General features: G+C 35.2%; 1 protein-coding gene across 4 annotated transcripts in view; it reads left to right on the top strand.

The window, feature by feature from the left end:
• Positions 1-22,465, top strand: part of LOC150108560 (serine/threonine-protein kinase ULK3-like) — a 268,335-nt gene that overhangs the window by 72,494 nt on the left and 173,376 nt on the right. For all 4 annotated transcript variants that reach the window (XM_090415993.1, XM_090415992.1, XM_090415994.1 and 1 more), the window contains one exon: positions 17,313-17,417. In XM_090415993.1, coding sequence (XP_090272119.1) covers positions 17,313-17,417 — 105 coding nt within the window. The remainder of the gene's footprint in view (positions 1-17,312; positions 17,418-22,465) is intronic.

Here is a 22,465-nt window from a genome sequence, read left to right as displayed (position 1 = left end):
GTTATGGACAGATAGACCATTCCATCTTGGAAGTCTGTTAGTTCGGCTGAACATGGCATGTTGACATTTTTACAACAACTGCAGACAAACAGATTTGCCTGAAAATTGAAGCCTTAGTCTTATCACCTCTTTTATGAAGTGGAACAGTTTTGCTCTTTTCATTCCTTTGGAACTTAGGCAAATCTAAGATTCATGTTAAAGAGGTAAGTTGAAACTGTTATGAACTCCCTGGAACACAAGACACACGGTGATATACCATCAGACTTTATGGCGTTATTGACATCAAGTTTACTGAATTCATCATATACTTCTTGTTCACTGATCATTAGTGACTTCTCCTCCCTTCCCATTGCTCTCAAGTTCTGAATGATGTTACTTTCATGACGATGAAATACTTTTATAAATTCCTCATTTAACATCTCTAGTATATTCTCTTCAATGGTCATCATTCTACCATTCTCTCCAACCCATATCATTTTTCCATTATCATTCTTTCTTCTATTGGCCACATATCTAAAAAAACTCACTAGGATTCCTTTTGGCCTCATTAGCTAACTGCTCATACCACTTTGAGGATTATTGCAATTGATTATTACCACCAGTAATGCCTTCTTCTAAATTGCATGTTTCACACTTGCCTTATTTGACTTCTCGACTTTTGGAATGCATTCAGACATTGTCTCTGCCAAACAGTTCTCAAAATGGTTTCGAGCGGCATTGATCTTCTTTACTTACAGTTCTTCATTCCATGATATAGCTGCAAGTTGTCTCCTGAGCTTGTCATAATCACCAGCCTTATAGTTCCACATACAGGATGATCAAAATTAAAGTATCCCTGTTTAAGGCCTTGGATGGTGCTATCCAGTAATCCAAATGCTGGAACCTTGCAGGAATACATCGTGCATTATGTTGAAACAAAATCTGAGGGAAAAAAGTTCCAAAGTTTGCCACCAATGCATGGAGTTTGCATATCACATGCAACCTATGATTACCTTGCCCCAATGTCAAGCATTCAAGCAGACCATGAATAACACAGTGTTAATTTTTTCAGTGGACGTGCAAGACACATGGATGTGCCTTACACAACTGTCTGGAAAATTCTATGGAAGATTTTGCATTTCTGCTCATTCAAGATAACCCTAAGACAGGAATTGCTTTAATATTCCTTGCTTGAGTGGAGTTGGACACTGCATGGCTATGAATGATTTTGTCTGGAGATGAGGCTCACTTTCACCTGAATACCTGAATGGAGCTGTGAACCCACAATTGCTGGGTATGGGCTACTCAAAACTTGCCAACAAATTCCATCGTATTCACTCAATGTTACTGTCTGGTGTGGGTTTTTGGCTTTGTTTATCATTAGACGATTCTTCTTCTTTGAGGATATTTGCCATTTAGGTCTTGTGATCTGCTCGGTTACTGTGCCGAGAGGTACCACGATATGATAAACAGTTTTGTTATGCTGTAGCTATAGCACCACTTTTGCATTGATTCAGTCATTTTCATGCAGGATGGGGTCCCTCCACACATCAGTCGATCTGAACAGGAGGTTCACAGAAGCCAGAGTGATCATCCATGCATTTCTCATTGTTTGCTGCCTCACCAGATCTTACTCCCTCTGCGACTTCTGGCTCTGGGGATTCTCAAAGATAGGGGTTTATCGGGATCATCCTGATAACTTGCCAGTGCTGAAAGGTAGCATAATGCAGCATGTGTGCAACATCAGTCCTGATCAGTTGCATTCTGCTATTGAACACATTATGCAAAGAATGTAGTTTGTGGCATACCAGGCAGGGCAGCACATTGAACAGTACAGCTTATGAATGCATAATGGAAGTGAATAAAAATGTTATTTATGCTTATGTCTTTTCTCCTTATACACACAGAAAAATTACTACATGTACATTTGGTACATCATACAGCACTCCGTGGTGATGAATTGTAGAACTAATTTTTTTTTTTTTTTTTTCATGGATATCACTTCTGCATGATGCACAATGTATTCCTGCAAAGTTTTGCAGCATTTGGATCACTGTGTTGGGCTCCACAAGGCCTTGAACAGGGATACTTTAATTTTGATAACCTTGTATATTTCTTTCTCACAGAAGTCCTCATATGACTAGCCATCACCGAAGTAATAACGCTGTGCTCACTCTCACTGACTGGAGGGAGATTCAATACGTGATTTACAATAACATTTTCTAATGAGATAATCAGATCCAAGACCCTTGATCCATTTGCACCTCTATTACATACTGCCTAAGGTAATTGTCTCTCAAAAACTAAAGAAATTCATTATCTTTCCCCCCAGATACTCTCTTCATTCCAGTCTGTATTATTATAATTAAAATAACCCATATTATTATTATTATGGGTATCTCCATGGAGTTGACTCATCAGGGGAGACCATTATTCACACAATACCTATCCTACCATTCCTTAAACTCATTTTTTGTTGGAGCACTCTCAACTGCTTCTGACAGTCTATTTCACTCATTCATCATCTTTCAAGCAAATAATTTTTTAGTCTGCATACCCTTACTAACCACATTCTTACACAACTTTCAGAGATGATCCCTTGTTCTCTTCCTAATTGCATATATTGAAATATTTCTTTTGTGCAAATTTTATAGAATCCCTTTAATAACTTATGAGTTTTTGTCATGTCCCTTCTCTTCTACCTGGCAACTAAACTGCAGTTCCCTTTCCCCCAACCCTTCAATCTATCCTCATAGGGACCATTCCACAGATATTTCTCCAGCTTGGTCACTCATCTTGGATTCTACTCCACCACATCCTGATCCCCAAGAAACTCAAGTGACCAAATCTGTGTGCAGTGTCAAGATGTGTCCAAATGATACCTGTAAAGAGGAATAATAACCTTCCTTCCCCTCTCTCTCTTTACTTATCAATGTGTTCTTCAGTATCCAAGTAATCCTTTGAGCTATTTTGCCAACTTTTGCAGTACACCCTCTGAAATTCAAATCTCTGTCTACCATCCCCATATTCCTAGCTTCATCAATTTCCTACAATCCAGGATTATATATGATATAGGATATGTAATCTTTTCATATTGCAACATTAAATTGACCACCATTGTCCTTTGCACATGTCAATTTATTTAAATCATCTTTTAGGATATCTACATTACCTTTATCAACTGTTGCTCTCCCCAGTTTTGCATCATCAGAAAACAACTGGATATCTCCCCTCCCACACCCATTAGAACATTCCCTATATCATTATAGGGAATCTGGCTGAAAAAAAAAAAAACCCTGGAAGAGTTCCTCCAGGTAAGGACATAAGGTTCCAGTTGTTTTATGATCTTACTGTTACATGGCAGATAAACATTTATCATATGATGGATGTAATCAAAGAACATTTGTTATGTAGCCAACTAAATATTTCTTGTGTATGCAATGTATAAATTACAATTGTAGATCTTACGCCCAACTAGATATATGGATTATCATCATCAAATTCCTGATATGTACCCTCAAGGGGTTTACAGGATATGATAGTACTACATGAAAAATTTACATCATTACTAACTTCTTATCTACAGTTTTCCTCCAAATCAGTCTGTTACTTGTCAAGACTCCAACATTATCAGATTTTATATTTCTATCGTCTAAGGCACTTTGTACCGTATCAATCCACCTATATCTTGGTCTTCCTCTGGGTCATTTTCCTGCCAACCTGGCAGAGAACACTTGTTTTACTAATCTTTCCTCTTCCATTCTGATTAAGTGACCATACCACCTAACATTAGCTCTGATAACGCATTCCTGGATGTTGACAACGTCAAGTTCTTTCCTAATATCCTCGTTTTTAATATGATATTGCCATTGATGCCATCTGTTCATGCCTTTAATCTTTCTCAGGACTCTCATATCTGTGGTCTCTAGTCTTTGGTCAAGTGTTTTACTTCTGACCCAGCTCTCAGATCTATAAGTTAAAACTGGTTTGAACACTGTCTTGTATACAGCTAATTTAGTGTTCCGACTAATTTCTCTCTTATTCCATATGAATTTATTCAATTCACTGCCTACTATACCAGCTTTGTTGATTCTGTTGTCTATTTCTATATTTAATTTACCATCTTCATTAAAAATCAGCCCAAGTAGTTGAAACGTTTTACTTGTTCCACAGGCTCCCCGTTCACAACGCAGTTGACATTTTCAATAATTCTACCTATTTTCATTGTCTTTGTCTTTTTAATGCTGACCTTCATACCATATCTATTACAACAGTTATTCAATTTAGTCAGGGAATCTTGCAAACTTGTAGCAGATTTATTTAGAAGTATAACATCATCTGCATAAAGCAAAGAGCTGAGATTAACACCTCCAATTCTCATATCATGTTTAATACCACTTTCCTTCATAATGTGATCCATATAGATAATGAATAACAGAGGGAATAATGTACATCCTTGTCTCACACCAGATTTAACATTAAACCATCTTCATGTACTTCCTTCAATTCTAACTGCTGACTTACAATTCAAATAAAGACTAAGTATTGCTTGATATAATGTCCCATTGACACCATATAACTGCAGCATATTGAATAGCTTCTCTCTTGGCACCTTGTCATATGTCATTTCCAAATCGACAAAACTTAAATACAGATCTTTGTTATATTCCCATGCTTTCTCGCCTATTTGTCGCAAAGTGAAGATCTGATCCTGACAGCCTCTATTTGGCCCGAATCCAGCTTGTTCTTCACCAAGCTTTTCTTCCACAATTCTTCTCAACCGTTTCTCAAGTACACTTGCATAGATCTTGCCAGGAACGCTCAGTAGGAAAATACCTCTGTAATTCTCACTTTCAGTTTTATTTCCCTTTTTATATATGGGTACTATTAGAGCTCTACTCCAATCATTGGGAATTCGTCCCTCTGTCCAGGCATTCTGAACTATGCAGTGTAGCCACTGTAAGACTTTTATGCCACCATACCTCAGCATTTCTGGTCGAATATCATCTACTCCTGCTGCCTTTCCACATTTCAAACCTTTGATGGCATTTTCTACTTCAAGTATGGATATGTATACCTGACTGCATGCATGGTCAGTGTTTTTTACCACTGTGCTATTATCACTGCTTGTTTCTTTTAGCAGTTTTTCAAAGTAATTACTCCATACTTCAAGGATATCTTTTTCTCCTGTTTTTCATGTCACCTTTATCATCTCTAATTTATTTTACAACACTCTTTCCTCCATTTCTAAGCTTCTTCAACAACCTCCATGTTCTTGCCAAAGTCCCCCCATGACTTTTGTTTAGCTAGTTTTACACAGTGTTTCACTTTCTTACATTTGTCTCCGTATTCTCAAAGAGCAAAAGCTGACTTATTTGCCAGGAACTTTTGATATGCTTTCTTCTTTTCCTTGACTATCTCTTTAACTTCTTATGTCTACCATGGAGTTCTGATTTTTCTATCCTTGAGAAAACCTCACTACATGCCTCTCTGGCTGAATCAATCAGGGTTTTCTTCAAGGCTTGCCACTGAATCTCCAAGGTTTGGTTCCTGTTCTCAAATTCTTTCGTTTTGTCTTCAATAATCTTTGTGTACTCACTGCCATTCAAGAAGATTAACCTCGAAGATTAGTCTACAGTTCACACCTGAGAGCTGCTCAACTTTTATTCGCTTTAAAACTTTCTTACATGTTATTGTTTTCAATATGAAATTCAATTTTATCCTGCTCAAGACTAAATAGTGATCGCTTCCAATTTCAAATCCTCTGTACACTCTGCTGTCCTCCACTAGGGAGAAAACATCACTATCAACAATAACATAATCAATGAGACTTTTCTTATTCCTTGCCTCTTCTCTCCATGTGAATTTGTGCACATTTTTATGTTGGAACATGGTGTTAGTAATAACCAGTCCATGTCCTGAGCAGAAATCCAACAGGTATTTGCCATTATTATTAGCTTTGCTCTTTTCTCCAAATTTTCCCAAAATATTTTTGTATGTCTCACAATCATTTCCTACTCTGCTATTTAGATCTCCAACAAGGACCAACTTTTCCTTTTTCATTGTGTCAGTTGCTTTTTCTAAAGCGTCAAAAAATTCCTCCACTTCTACCTTAGTAGAACCGTCTGTGGGACCATAGGCACAAATAAGTCTCATTGTCCAGTTCCCCATTCTGATATTTGCCCACATTACTCTACTTGAGACTGACTGCCATTCAAGAAGATTAGCCTCGTATTTTGTGTTGAATGCTATGGCTACTCCTTTTCCTTGATTGTCATTGCCTGAATATAACATTTTGTATTTATTGCTCAGAAAGATCTCACCAGTTTTGGTCTTTTTTGTTTCAGTCACCCCTATTATGTTGATCTGGTACTTATCTAATTCTTCAGCTAGCTCCATTTCTTTGACATTCAGGCTTCTTATGTTGATAGTACCGATCTTTAACTCTCTTGATGTTGAGTTGGAGTGTGCTTTCAGATTTGTTCCAGTAGCTGACTTTTCGCTGTTCGCCCTGTTCCCTTGCGAAAACAACGGGGGGCCTTGTTTAATTGGGCGATGCCCCAGCCGGCATGAAATTTTGTCATGTTGTGCCATCATTTTCTATATTGGTTTAAGCCAAGAAGAATACAATTTGTACGGCTAAATCCCAAATTGCCAGCCCATCCTCGTTCGTACAGTATCCAGGTAGATACTCCAACAGGGTGCACCACGAGAAGGTGAGGATTGGACATTAGGTCAGAAGCCCTGGTCAGTTCTCTGCATTCATTTAAAGGCTATGTGGAGGTCTCCTCTCAGTTATACAGCTTTGATCCCTAAGCACCCCATGGATTATTTATATGGATAAAATCCACAAATATTTAAATGGCCACTGTAGTCCATATTACTGAATGGTGTTGATTTCCCACACGTACTTGGACTAAATATTTATACTGCTTTTTTAGTAACAATAATATCTCATTATTTCCCTGTCACACACACATCAAAAAATCTCTGCACACTTTAAATACTATATAGAAATTCTTATACTCAATAGTATTGACATTATGGTTAGTTTTGAGGGGTTTTGAGTTTATTTATTTGGGACGGGGGAAAGAAATAAACATTGAAACCTTATTTGCTACTGTTTTGTTCACCATGAACTCTAGTTTGAAATTTTTCCTTGCCAAATAAAAATAACAGTATGACATATTAAAAATTACTGAAGGCAAAAATCATTTGCTGTGGTAATAATGCCCTTGCTAATGAGCTAAAAATTGCATTTATAACACCTTCTTATTCAATCCTTGTTTGATCAATAGATTATTAACCTCTTCCCTCCGGATTAGATCACTAAATCAACAAAAATTCAGTATGTGTGGAGAATTAAAAAATATGGCAGAAATCTTGAAGTATGATCTCTTTATATTCCATGTGGAAAATTGGTGTTCCACATGGAATATACTCCAATGGAAGACCTCTAATCCTTAGACTGGCAGGGTGCATTTATAAACTCGTATTATGAGCACATTTGTAGGATAGCCTGCTCTGAGAAGTACTTCAGCCTCATAAAATTTGTTACATGAAACTACTACACATTTGGGAAATACTCATCTCTACTTCAGCCTAGTGCTCAAGACATTCAACCATGTCCATTTGGTAGCTTCCGTTAGATTATGCTTTCCTTCTCCTTATTTAATCATCCTTTCTTGTTACATTGTGTCTATGTGTACATGTCAATATACCAGTGTATTACTCCAAACCAGGGGATTAATGGCTCAAATCTAGATAAATGGGAGACCTCTACATATCCTCTTAAGAATACGGAGAACTGACCTTTGGATTAGACAATATAACCATTGTCTAATCCAAAAGAATGAGCAAGACTCAGCTGGTAATTATTATTATTATTATTATTACTGGCAACTCCAAGGAGCCCTTAGACTCATTGAGGGAGGCCCTAAACATGATGTCAAGAACTATAATATTTGTGCAGTATCTATCATAAATAAGGCTATTAGGAAGGAACTTAACATTATTAGCATTCAGGAATGTATTAGCAGAACTAATTTGAGGTGGTATGGTCACTTCAAACAGAATGGGAGAGTAAAGATTAGCAAAATAAGTGTTATTTACCAGCTTTGCAGGGAAAAGAACCAAAGGCAGAACAAGATCTCGGTGGGTTGATACAGCAAAAAGTGCCTTATAAGACAAAAAATATAAGATAATATTGGAGTCTTGACAGATTAATTTGGAGGAATATTGTCATTTCGAAGTTAGTAATGATGTCACTTTTTCATGTAATACTATCATAATCTGTACACCCATTTAGGGTAAATATCAGGAATTATGATGATGGCAGCTAGTTGAGAAATGATGAGTATATAAGAGATAACTGTATTTAAATTTTGTATATATGCAAATGTCAATGATAGGTGTCGAGACAAAAACTGTTCATAATGTTTCATTTATATGGTGTAAATGGGACATTATATAAGAGCAAATATACTTGAGCGTAATACAGTAGTTACAGTTAAGGAGATACTGAAAGTAGTTTAATAAAATCAGGTGCACAATAAGTTACTACATTGTTAGAGCACTGTAATTAGAATAAAATAACACTTGATCTTTTAGCTTCTGTACTAAGGTCATTATCAGAATGAATCCAAGAATATAATTTCTTGGCATCTTTAATTTATAGTATAACCAAGTGCAAAAAACTTTCAACATCTATCTCTTATCCAGAGTATTTTAGTAATAGGGTGTGACACATTTTGACTACCTGTATATGGAAATATGACTTCTGCATTACTTCAACCTTGGTATCACTTCTTGGTCTGCCTCCCACTTTGGCTCCCACTGATGATGTCTCGGATTTCGGCAAGATAAGTACTTTGGTTTTCTTTCATTTGTTTTTCACTTTGGTTTTATTTTACTGACTAGTGGTGGTTTCAGCCCACTAGCACTGGCTTTTTTAAAAGTAAATATGAAGATTAGTGCAGTTAATATCTACATTACAGGATTACTTTTGATGGTATCATGGCTGCCATTTTATAGTAGCTCAAATGGAGCATTTGCTGGTGGTGTAGAATTATTTCTGTATCACGGTATTATTTAATTCTCACTCTTATAACCGAAAGGTTTTTTTCCCCCTCTTACAATCAAATGCAGAGGTTTTAGTCTTTTTCCTCCACCTGAGGTAATGGTACCAATTCCTCCAAGGGCGCAAACTCTAGGAATTGAAATTCCAGGATGTGAAGAAGCAAGATGGGTGACTAAGGTTTTAAAAGAGATAATTGGTGCTAGTAAGATTTATTCTTTCATGCTGTATGACAGAGGGAAATATTTAATTGTAGTTAAAGTTATTTATTTTCAACGGTATTGATGACAACACCCAATGATAAGAAAATAATATTTATTAACTTATATGCTGATATTTCGCTGGTGTTATTATCCAGCATCATCAGAGCACAAAAACAGTTTGTCACAGTATGTGAAACAACAACAATTTGGTATAACAGTGGGACTAGTTTAAATAAATTATAACGGATAACACAAGGAACTAAAGTTCTTATTAGGTGCCATCTATGTTGGAAAAAGAGAGAAAACAGTTATTAATTAGATCTTAAAATGACTGTCTCCCAGATTTTTGGTAAATTTATACAGCCATACTTTTTGGAGTTTGTTTTAAAGCTTCTGTTGATTCCAAAAATAATCTCTTTGACTTATTGTTGTTGTTTCACTTACTGGGACAAACTATTTTTTGCTCTGTAGATGCTGGATACCAGCAAATAAGTTAATAAGTATTATTTTCTTATCATTCTATGTTGTCATTAATACCATTGAAAATACTGTGTTACACATAAGCCATGCATTTAAAGTTAAAGATGTGTAAACAAGGGATAAAACTATTATAAGGTTTTACTTTCAAAGGTAGCACAGTAATTCCTCTAATGGGGGATGAGCCAGGTTAAAACAGTAAAAATAAAGAGATTTCCAATGAAATTCTTTGGAAATCTCTTGATTTCCAAAGAATTCCATGGTAATATACGAAATAAAATGGAATAAAATAGGTAATATACGAAAGGGTTTATCAGGTGAAGATCCAAACTGGTTTTCTGGTAAAGACACCATACAAAATTTTGTCAACTTCAGTACAACCCAACTTATGGTAAACTATCCAGGATGCAGAGGCAGTGCTTGTGTTGTGGTTCATACGATCACTTGGGTGGCATCGTCCCAAATCTAAATGTTTCAACTGCATGGAGATCGAACATATCGCTAATCATTGTCTCAAACCCTGTTAGAAATACAAAAGTTCTGAACGCTCCATTAACAGCTGTCCTTTCAGAACTTTCGCTGAAAGAGTGGAATATGTCAGAGAGGCATAAAGAAGAGTTCCTGGATCTTCCAATTCAGTCTAGTAAAGATGGCATTTTTAAACAAAGTACACTTGGTAAAATCACAAAAAGTTTTTGTGATTTATATCTCTTCTCCCCTTATAAATAGGATAATTTAGATAAAGCATCTTGAAATCAACATATCAGATCGTAATCCAGTTCTACTTAGATCCCACTGCATGGAATAAGTAGAGATCAGTTCTGGACCATGGAGATTTCCACCAAATTTTCTGTTAATCTTTTCAACCAAATTCCAGACCCTCTGTTCAAATTGGAATAATGTTATCTGGAATTGGGATATGCGATTAAAATTCAAGTAAGCAGTAAAACAGAATATGATGGAATGGGGAAAGGAACAGGCTTTCCTCAAAAGAAAAAAAAAGTTGAAAGACCAATGCAATGGTGCAGAATGTAACAACATCATTAACATAGAGATATAAATGGAAAGGTAGAAACAAGTAGAAGAAAAAAAAAATTTAAATAAGAATACAGAGCATTTAGCAGATAGCTAAGTGCTGCTGTATTCTTCAGTATCTTCAGCTGCATTCTTCAATATCACTAAATTCTGCAAAGAAAGGTCTATCACTCAAATTTGTGTTGATGGCGAAGACTTCCACCACTCAAGACATCCTTGACTCCTTTCAAAAACTTCCACAATAGTACTGTGGAAAATTATAACTCTTGGAACATTGATGGCTTTCATCTTCATATCCAAGACAGGCTTGACAGACCCATTATAGCATCTGAAGTTACCACAGCCTATAAAGAATGCCAGAGAAGAAAATCCCCAGGACCTGATGGTCTAAGGATAGAACTTTACTGCAAGGCCTGAGATTTTATTCTTCCCATTCTAGTTATACTGTTTAATTTCTTTCTCTTGTCAGGACACATACCAAGTGAATTTTTTGCAAGCCTCATTCCAAAACCTAATAGAGATCATACCATAATCAACAGCTGGAGACCTATTTCTCTATCTAATACTGACTATAAGATATTTTTCTGCATTATCAATAACAGGCTCAAAGTTGGAATGAGATACATAATTAAAAGCACATAGGTGTATGGAGTTCTAGGCTGAGCAGTAGAATTTAATCTGTTTCTGCTATGTGATGTACTCTGCTTAGTTAATATGAAAAAAGCAGCCAATGGCAGTGCTGTCAGTAGACCTTACTCAAACATTTGATAATGTCTGGCATCACTTTATGTTCCACATCCTTCAGCAAATTGTTGTGGGTAAAAAGCTGCTATCTGTTATCAGAGAAGCCTATGCCAATTCAGCTACCCGCCTTGTAGTTAATGGGTTCCTGTCAGACCCAGTCAAAATCCAAAAAGGAGTCAAGCAAGGTTTTCCTCTTAGTCCATTACTCTTTGCATTGGTTCTTGAACCTATCTTACAGGAAGTCGACAATACACAGACTGTGCAAGGAATAACAGTTCCTTCAACTATGAAGGAAAGTATTAGCATATGCCGATGATGTAGTGGGTACTTTGAAGGATAATGATTACATATACATCTTTTTTAGTATTTTGGGAAAATTCATCAAGATCAGTGCATTAGCTGCTAATGCAGACAAGACAAAATTAAAAGTTCTTGGAAAGTGGGATCTTCGAGGCATTCCTTTGAACTTACCCCTGAGAGAGAGAGAGAGAGATAGAGAACCCCTCATTATACTTGGAATTCCCTTCTCCACTTACCCATTATTACCAGTTCAAGAACTTATATACAAGAACATTGAAACTTAGAAGACTGGAAAACAGGGCCACTTTCCTTTTCTTCTAAAGCCATAGTACTCAAAACCATAATCTTTCCTGCTCAGTTGTACATAATAAATATTACAGAAATCACAGAAGCTGAAGAAAAGCAATTATATAGTAAACCGGTGCAATTCTTTTGATCCAGCCAATACCAAGAAATTAAAAAGGAATTTCTTCAACTATCAAAGAAGTGTAGAGGATTTGGGCTTCCAGTCTTAAAATTCTGCTATTTAAGCAATACAGCTTCAAAATTCCATAAAATATTGCAGACCAATCACACATGTACCGACCTTCTTCTGTACTGCCAGGGTTTTCATCTTCCCCTGTTTGGAGTAAACGATTATAAAGGTTCAAAAGCTGAGATTGTTCCTGAATACGACAAACATTCTGTGCTTAACTCCAAGACTGCTACAACATTCTGGCATTGACATTCTTTCCATTAAAAAAAAAAAAAGTAAAATTTGGTATAAAGAAATCATGTAATTTCTTTCACCACAAACATCTGCAGTTGGGATGCTGACAACAACGCTTTGTTTCATAACTTATTAAAGTTCCAAGGATACTCTGACAGGATGGATCTTACTCTTGGAGAATTGCATATGGTTGCCTTTCAGTCAGTACCATCAAATGGAGGTATTGTAACATTGGAGATCCAATCTGTGACATCTGTTACTGATTGGAAACAGTAGAACATGCATTCTACAGCTGCCCTCTTGCCCTGTGTATTTGGAACTGATTATGTAATGTGTTGAGCATTCTGTTACTTACAACAGAATAGGTTATTTTTTTGCATTACCCACAACCTGTCGTCAATGGGAAGAGAATTTTAATTTTTATAATTAATGAATTCAAATACATTTTATGGAAGGTTAGAAAGAAACATGGATTTGAACACCTGCAGTATGACATACAAATGCTTTATAATATTGTATTGTAGAAATTTTATGGTTCAGTCAGACGATTTTTGTAATTAGAAAGAAGCATTCTAGAAGATATCAAATTTTTGGCTAGGTGGTGTAGACCACCCACATTTATGCAATATTCACCAGGGGGCAGATAAAATTCTGTCTCTTTTTACCATGAGAGATTCTTTAAATGGTTCCATCCTCTTAGTTCATTGTGGCCTTATAGTCAATTACATAGATGAATTTCTCTGCCCCTGGGATTGCTCCCAGGGGCAGAGAAAGTCAACTCAAGGCAGTTAACTCAGATCTGGCTAACCACCTGGTTATCAGTCATTGCACTTTCGTTTTAATTGGTTTTTTGGTTGTTCATGTATATGAGACTGGTGAAAAAGGAAAACTGATAGCCTTTGGCTATATGATGGTATAAAAGACCTGAGGCCTTTTCTATCTCTCATACTGTCTGTCTGTCTTTTCTTTCTTTTAATACTATCAGGCACTCTTGCACTTCTACACTAACTACTCTAGGCCTATGATGAGCACCTCTTTACTTTTTCACCTCACTAAGGTCGAAACCAGTCTGGGTAGTGGACTTCCTGTAATTCATAGCATTATACTTGTCCGTAAGCATATGTGTTTTGCATTATAGGATACTAAGGCAATTGATGTCATTAGCCATGATATATAAGTTGCCCAGTCATGAATTTACTTCATATGCAAACTTTGTGTGTTTATACTTGGATAAAGGATGAAACCAAAAATACCATTTTTTGGCATTTTAAAGGTACACAAGCTACATCGGGATACAACACAGTGAACTACAGCGTAACTGCTTTTTTCAGCCATTAACTCATATTAACTTATGTACATCTAAAAAGATGTACATAAGTGAGACCATATTTTTCAGTTCTGTTTATTGTCTGAAGACTGTTTCATTGCATGTGTCTGTTCTTCCTGTTTTCTGTATCTAGTATATGGTTGTTTATGCTTATAAAATTGTTCTTTGGCATTTTTGGCACCTCACTAAAGGTCGAAACCAGTCTGGGTAGTGGACTTCCTGTAATTCATAGCATTATACTTGTCCGTAAGCATATGTGTTTTGCATTATAGGATACTAAGGCAATTGATGTCATTAGCCATGATATATAAGTTGCCCAGTCATGAATTTACTTCATATGCAAACTTTGTGTGCTTATACTTGGATAAAGGATGAAACCAAAAATACCATTTTTTGGCATTTTAAAGGTACACAAGCTACATCGGGATACAACACAGTGAACTACAGCGTAACTGCTTTATTCAGCCATTAACTCATATTAACTTATGTACATCTAAAAAGATGTACATAAGTGAGACCATATTTTTCAGTTCTGTTTATTGTCTGAAGACTGTTTCATTGCATGTGTCTGTTCTTCCTGTTTTCTGTATCTAGTATATGGTTGTTTATGCTTATAAAATTGTTCTTTTTCTTAGATTTTTCTTAGTCATGTGGGTTGCAGATGTGTCTTCCAGATCTTTGGGACTTTTAAGCCATCATTCTTGACATTGTGTTGAGGGATTATCATCTTACAGGTTTCTGTAAATTTTCATTCATACCAGGTTTTGATACAGTGTATGGATTTGGGTGCCTTTCCAGTCAATTCCATGACACATTTTAAGTGTATTATCAGAAAGGCATCATTTTCCATAATGAAGGATGTTGAAAGTTTATACAAAATGAAGGAATTCTTTCATTATGGAAAATCAGCACCTAAAGAAGGAAGGAAATTCTGTAATAAAGGAATTTCATTGCTGAATTCAGCAATGAAGGAATTCCTTCATTATCTTCATGCAGAAATTTTTCTCATTCCTAAATCATCTATCATAATCTTCCTGGCTCTTTCCCTCTCTGAAATAAATTCTTTTGCCATTAACCTTAAAATATACAGTTATTACTGCATTTTTACACATTTTCACATGTTCGATGAGTTTGTGGTCTCCCAGTTCTTTCATTTTCTGTCATTTCTTCCTGTGTCTCTTTAAGCCTTTCATACCACTTAAATACACTAGTTTTCATTGCTTTTTCCTTTGGACTAATAGTATTACATTTGCTTATATAATGGTTGGCCACGTGGTTAGCATATCCACTCTCCACCCAAAAGGCTGCAGGTTCGAATCCTGCCATGTGCATTGATTTTTGTGATTGTCTGTGAAAATTCTAGTGGTGGTGGTGGGTGATAGATGGTGTTAGTGATGGTAGTTACGGTTCGTTGTAGTTGGTGGATTGAATGGTGGAGAAGGATATCTGTAGAGCAGGTGCCTCCCTTGATGAGTCTTTGGACTCCTTGGAGGTGTCACGTTACAATAATAATAATAATGTTCAAGCTAACACACATATCTATTCTCTGACTACTCGTAATTTAGAATGGTTGAGGAACTAGATAAAATATTTTATAATAATTTTCTGTGTAATTTCCATTGATATTGTTAATATCATGAAGTTGACCTTGCTCAGCTCCATGTTAGGCCATATTTTTCTTGCATTTTTTCCTATTGAGGGGTGATGACATGCCTGTGTGTAAGTACCCTAGTTATATTTTAAGCTGCTGTCATTTCTTTAATGAGCATAGCCACTATTTTACTAGTTTTAGTAACCTACTTTAGCCTTACACACTCAGGATGATTTTATTCTGAATCATCATATATACCTTATATTTTTAAATTTCTTCAAAATAGCTTTTATAATCATTTATAAAATATTTTTAGATCAGAATTATTATACTCATTTTATCTTTACACAATATAAAAAAGTTATATACACAGTTTTTACATTATGATTCATCATTTGTCACATGTTATATTTTAACAGTTAAATGTAGCTTTATTTCTGAGATGCTAATGCATCAGTAAAATGAAACTGCACTGCTCCTAATTCTCAAAAATAAAATTAATTAAAAGTTATTTTATTTTTACTTTCATTTATTATTTTTTTACATCACTCCCACGCATGAAATGCTACAAGACCTATAGCAAATATATGCTGCATGTGTGGGTTGGGATCAGGAGTAAAGCAATCTATTGATAGACTTTTTTAATAACTGGAGGTTGTAACCTTTGATGAATACTTATGAAGGAGGCCTTTCCACAGAACTAAAATAGACACAATGAAAAATTCATGGGAGTAGCAGATTTGGAGCTAGAATTTCAGCTGTAAAAGGATGTTAGTTAGCTGTTGTAGGTTTTGCAAAAATGGTGGGGCATGATGGATGCAGTTCTGCTGAACAGCACTCATCGAAATATCAGTAGAAGAGATACAATGCAGAAAATAACTTTCTGTGAAACAGTGGCGGAAGAGAGTTTGAAGAAATGGAACATCAGTCAACTCAACTGCCAGCTTCTGACAATCAAGAATTTTGTGGAATTTTAGGTGCAACTCCACAAATGTGAAAACACTATTCATGGTTAGGTGGATTTTGGATTTATACAGAGTAATTAGCTGGACAAATGTAATGCTTAGCTAAAAAGATACCAAGTTTTTTTGGAAGCTGAGGATATTATAGAAATGATGTTTTCTTGACTTAAACTGTCAAGAAAGGCTAGGAGTAAGAGTCTGAAAAGAAAGACCTGGTTTTGACTGTTCAGCATTATCAAATTTTGAGCAAAGAACTAAGGTCAAAATTTCTTTTGGAAATATTGAAGGTGACTAAGTTATTATTGCCCCATTGAAGAATGAGTGGAGGTCAATGTTTAGGACACTTATTGTAGATGATCTTGAAGCTCAAGATGCTTGAACACTGCAGTGTTTGTTGTATGAGTAGGATGAGTTGTGTGTTATCATCATAGTGGGGTGTTTGAGGTCAATAAATGAAGGTCATTTATGTATATGCCAAAAAGGGCAGGTGAAATAAGAGAGCCCTGAGGAACACTGCATTGGTCTGAAAATCTGTAATGGTGGAGGATGTTCTCCATTCACATTTCCGCACTCAAGAAGAAAACCATGATGCACTTACAAAAAGAGGAAAGAAGTTTAGAAGATGCCAATTTGCTAAAAGGTCCTTGATGCCAACCACTGTCAAAACTTCAGTCTCATCAAATGTCAAGCGCAACAGCATAGGTTTCTCCAAATCTTTCATGCAAGTGTCTGGAGGTGGGTGATAAGAACACATTTATTACATCACATCTTGACATGCTCAGTTGTGACTAGTTCTTTACTGCCTTACATTTAGCACTACTACTTTAAACTTTAATCTTACTACTTTAAACTGAAGTGCAACTTACTTGAGTTTTCATGATAAGTGAAATTTGACTTCCATTTTTGTAGCAAAGGCATTGGAAATTTTGAGGTCATACAACATAGCCCATATGGACTTAAAGCCCCAGAATATTCTACTTTCTAGTGGTACTCGTCCAACCCTGAAACTAGGAGGTAAGGTCTGTTTTTTGAGTTCTCTGGTTATAATTTGCATTGGATAAGAAGTAGCAAATTATTTATAATTTGCATGGGATACAAATTTATTTGTTATGTTCACAGCACTTTCCATTTGGAACTAGGTTGTTGAAACAGCTGTGGTTATGAATCAAAATAAAACCAGAATCTGTAAGAAACTAGTTGAATAAATAAGTAAATTTTTATTTTCACACTTACAATATTGTTATACCAGAATCATTACACTGTTGTTTGTTATTCTGCATTCTGTAGCTAGTATTCACTTCATTTTCATATGAACAATTTTTTTTCTTGGTAAAAAAAAAAGTTGTTTTGTAAATGAAGCTTGAGTATTTCAAAGGTTCATATGAATTTCAACTTTGTATTTTTAGTGTTCAGAAAACAGGCATTTTATGGCATATACTAGTAACCTATTACACAGGAACCTTTCATCTGCTAATAAGCAAAGCATCATCAATATAAATCTTCTGAGAAGAAATTTAAGGTTGTTAAATAATCGATTTTAATTATTTTTATTTATTTTTTTAAAAGTTTTATATGCAGCAAAATTCCCCCCCCCCCCGAAATGCTCGGTTATGACTACTTCTTTACTGTCATATATGCAAACTCAAGTGAGTTGAGTGTGCACAATAAGTGAAACTCTGCCTTTTTGTAGCGAAGTCATTGGAAATTTTGAGGTTGTGACTACTTCACCAATATGCATAGTCTTATCACAAATGATCATAAATTGATGTATGCTCAACATATATACTACTATTTACAGTCATTCGAGCCTAACTTTATATTTCCAGTAGCCACTAGAACATCTCATTTATCTGAAGATGATGATCTGCAGATTTGTGTGTTCTGACATTTTATCAGAGATTGCCTCCTTTTTGATTTTTTGTGTCTTAAAATTTTCTTCCCCATTCTGTCATTCATTTGCTGTCCCTTCTACTCTCCAAAGTATACTCTTTTAATTTTACATCCAAGAAACATTCCTTGGTTATCTTTCTTGATGATGTTGGTGTTCATAACTTCCACTTTGCCTCCACAATACTGTCAGAAGTATGAAATACCATGTGTAGTATTAATGATTATATTAGAAAAGACCTAGGTTTGAATGAAAATTTTTTATTATTATGTGAGAGATATTTATAAAATCTCTTCATTGAAGATGACGCAGAATCTTCCAGATTGACAGAGCTTATCTTTCTAGAAGTTTGGATCACTCTCTTCTTCTGGTAAAAAGGAACAAATCCCCTAGAAAATATTGGACAATACTCTCTTCTCGATACACCTCATCTCTGTTTTTGTCAGTAGTCCTTCCAGGTACACTGCAGAAATCAGCTTTCTATTAATAGTTCAGACTATGCCTTTATGCAAATTTCTTTATCAGTGGAGTGCTCCTCTGAAGTTCTAAACTGTTGAGTGAGATCATTGATGGACACTGAAAACTTTTAACACTAGATATTACAAAGAGCTTAGTAATCTGGTGTTGACAGAGAAGCTAAAATGGCTTCATACCTCTTCACTAAAGATCTGTGTTTTTTTATCTAAATTGAATACATGCACAGACAAAAAAACAACAACAACAGGAAATGTTATTGTTCAGCAAATATAAATACTTGCTAAATACATGAATGAATACATAAATATATACATAAATACTTGAACAACTGGTACTTTTACTTTCATTAGAGGTAGAACCTCGGTTTACTTAAAAAAAAGAAAAAAAAATTAATAACCAGTGGTTTTCATAATTTCAAAATTTAATAACTCATGGTTTTCATGATTTTGGATGTTGCCAACTTTTTTCTGAGTTCTCTTGGAAGAAAAGACATACCATTTGCTTGGAAAACTTAATTTTGAATTAATCATGTCACAAGGAAAATTTTCTAGGTCTGAAACTACAGTTTCATTATTTATAGAGATTAGTACACCAGAGAATATAAAAAAAACTAAACACTTCTAACATTAATAATATAACTTTGTTGTATGTCATTTGACATGTTAAGCATGAAATATTCATTATTTCTGATGAGAGAAAAAGCTTTTCAGAACACTACAGATATATGAAACATTATACAAAGCAATACATAGTCTATATTTAAGTTGTAAGTCTGCAGTCAGAGCTGAAGGAAATACAGGAAGATGGTTTGATGTCAAATCAGGGATAAAACAAGGATGTACATTATATTCATTCTTATTCATTATCTGTATGGATCACATTATAAAAGAAAGTGGCATTAAACCTGATATAATTGGAGATATCAGGCTTAGTTGTTTTTTTTTACTTTATGTAGATGATGATGATTGAAGGAAAAAGACCTAGAGGAAGAGCAAGAAAAACGATGCTGGGTGACATGCTGAATGGAGACAGATACAAAACCTTGAAAGAGAAGGCTCAGAATAGAAGAAAGTGGAAGGAAAGTTTTTGCTACTAAAAGAAGAACCTGCTCAATTGCAGAATACTTAAGAAGATGATGATATACTCCTAAATCGCAAGTCTCCAGGATTCTCTAACTAAATTGAAATACAGCTGACAAATTTGGCATGAAAATCAGCAACAAAAATAAAATTATGAAAATAGACAGAATATAGAAAACTTCAGTTGCAATTTCAATGGAGAACCTATAGAACAAGTAAAATATTTCAACTATTTATGCACAACTTTTAGTTTACTTGGCAAATTAAATTTGGAAATAAACAACAGAATAACAAAGCTGGTATGGTGGGGAGCCAACTAAATAAATTTATATGGAATAAGAGTAGGGTTCCCATTTGTCCCGTTTTAACTAACTAATAATAACTAATAGTAACTAATGGTGATGTTCTTTTTTCCTCATGCTTCTGTTATAATAGTATCTTACTTGATCGATATTTTGCATGTTATAATTTTTATCGTTTTCTACCCCTATAATGCTGAAACATAAGTGCAGTATTAATGATTATATTAGAAGAGAATTTCCTTTCATTAAAGGTGTAGATGAAAATGTGGAATGTACTTTATGTAACTGTAAATTTCGCATTTCGCATGGTGGTCGGTCAGACGTAGTCAACCACATGAAAATGAAAAAACATAAAGCTGCTGTTCGAAGTAAGGCTTCCAACTGTAGTATAAGTAATTTTTTTAATTGTGAAAACCAAGAGTGAAAGGGAAAAAGAGTTATCACTGGCAGCGCAGGAAGCAACCTTCATGTATCACACAGCAGTGCATAACCACAGCTTTAACTCCATGGACTGCACAACAACCATCATGAAAAAAATTTTAAACAATAAATTCAGGTGTTTGCAAACAAAGTGTAGGGCAATAATAACCAATGTTATTGTGCCATTAGTGACAAAGCAGATTGAGGAAGAGCTAAAAGAAGTTCGTTTTATATCAGTACTAATCGATTCATCAAACCACTTTGAATGAAATTATTGCCTCTGGTCATTAGATACTATCACCCAAAAAAAGGTGTGAAGAAGAAAAAGGTGTTGGAGTTAGTTAATTTAGGTGGTGAAACTTCAGAACTTTATTTTCTTATGTGTTGGAAGTGTTACAGAAGTTAGATCTCCTGAAAAAGGTTATTGCTATATCAGCAGATAATACAAATACAAATTTTGGTGGAAAGAAGAGAAAGGGAAAGAATAATCTGTACTTCAGAATGCAAGAAGACACTGTGAACAATTTAATTGGAATTGGTTGCCCTACATATGTGATACATAATGCTGTGCAGACTGCTTCAGATTGCTTACCTATTGATCTTCAGTTAATAATTAACAAGATTTACCTACATTTCCACATATATTGTGTATGATTTGAGGAACTTAAATCATTTTGTGAATTCACAAACACAGAGTATAAAACTGTTTTGGGTAACAGTAAGACAAGGCTACATCATGGTTATCATGGTGGAAAATTGAGCAAGTTGACTGGCTCACTTCTACTTTAGCAGAATTGAGTTCTGCAACAGTCATCTATCTCCTATCAGTGAACCATTTGACAGTATATTACACAAATTGTAATAACTGCAGTTCTTAAAACATTTAGTTGATTTTAATGTTTCTCTAGTGTATTGGATCGAGAATTCTTTATTGGCTCTGATGACAGATGTGTCTTGCTTAAACATGAGAATGTTTGAAAGCAATTTGGTTTGTTATTATGGAGTATATGCAGAAGATACTCCATGCTTTCTTTTCATCTTCTCTGATTGCTGTGCAATCTTCATCCCACCATGGTTTATCTTCTGTATATACTCCATAATAACAAAGTACATTGCTTTCAAACATTCTCATGTTTAAACAAGACATATCTGTCATCAGAGCCAATAAAGAATTCTGGATCCAATACACATCTTCTGTAACAAGAGCAACTAACAGTAAAGAAGTCTGGGATAAAATCCAACACACTTGGGAGAGTTTTTTAGAACATCAGCAGTATCTTTTATCTTCCTCCCCACTTCCTGAATTCCTTGTCAAAAAATGCAAAACAGAAAAATAGCAAATTCTGTTTTCTTCAAATGGCACTGAAGAACACAACAGGCCATTCACAAAGAAGAAATGAAAGTGACCCTGAAAAGCTGCCCAATTCCTGTTGAACCAGATAAAATCCACTAGGAAATGTTGAAATATCTGTTGCCATCAGCCATGGATCATCTGCTGCACCTTTACAACAGAATTTTCTGTGAGAGCATATTTCCAGATTTCTGGCAAAAGGCTATTATTATTGCCTTTCCTCTAGGGAAGATCCAAAATCCTGAAATAACAATCATCTGATTACTTTAACCAGCTACCAAGATTCTGGAAAAATTGGTTACCTCTTGTTGTTTATGGTTTCTGGAGAAAAATAATTTTTTTTTCCCCCCAGAAAATCTGGCTTTCACAAATATCATTCTACAACAGATCTGATCCCTGGAAGCATCCATTAGAGATGCCTTCCTAAAATGGGCAAGCATTTAGTATCAGTTTTCTTCATCATCATCAAATTCCTGATATGTACCCTCTCAAGGGAAATACAGAATATGATAATACTTGAAAAATTTACATCATTACTAACTTCC

This window comes from Typopeltis vanoorti, chromosome 3 (assembly GCF_054136105.1).
Source record: "Typopeltis vanoorti isolate ZY-2024b chromosome 3, IOZ_Tvanoo_1.0, whole genome shotgun sequence".
NCBI classification, from domain to species: Eukaryota; Metazoa; Arthropoda; class Arachnida; order Uropygi; family Thelyphonidae; genus Typopeltis; species Typopeltis vanoorti.
The sequence above is the reverse complement of the archived record's forward strand: the minus strand, read 5'-3'. Positions and strand labels throughout refer to the sequence as shown.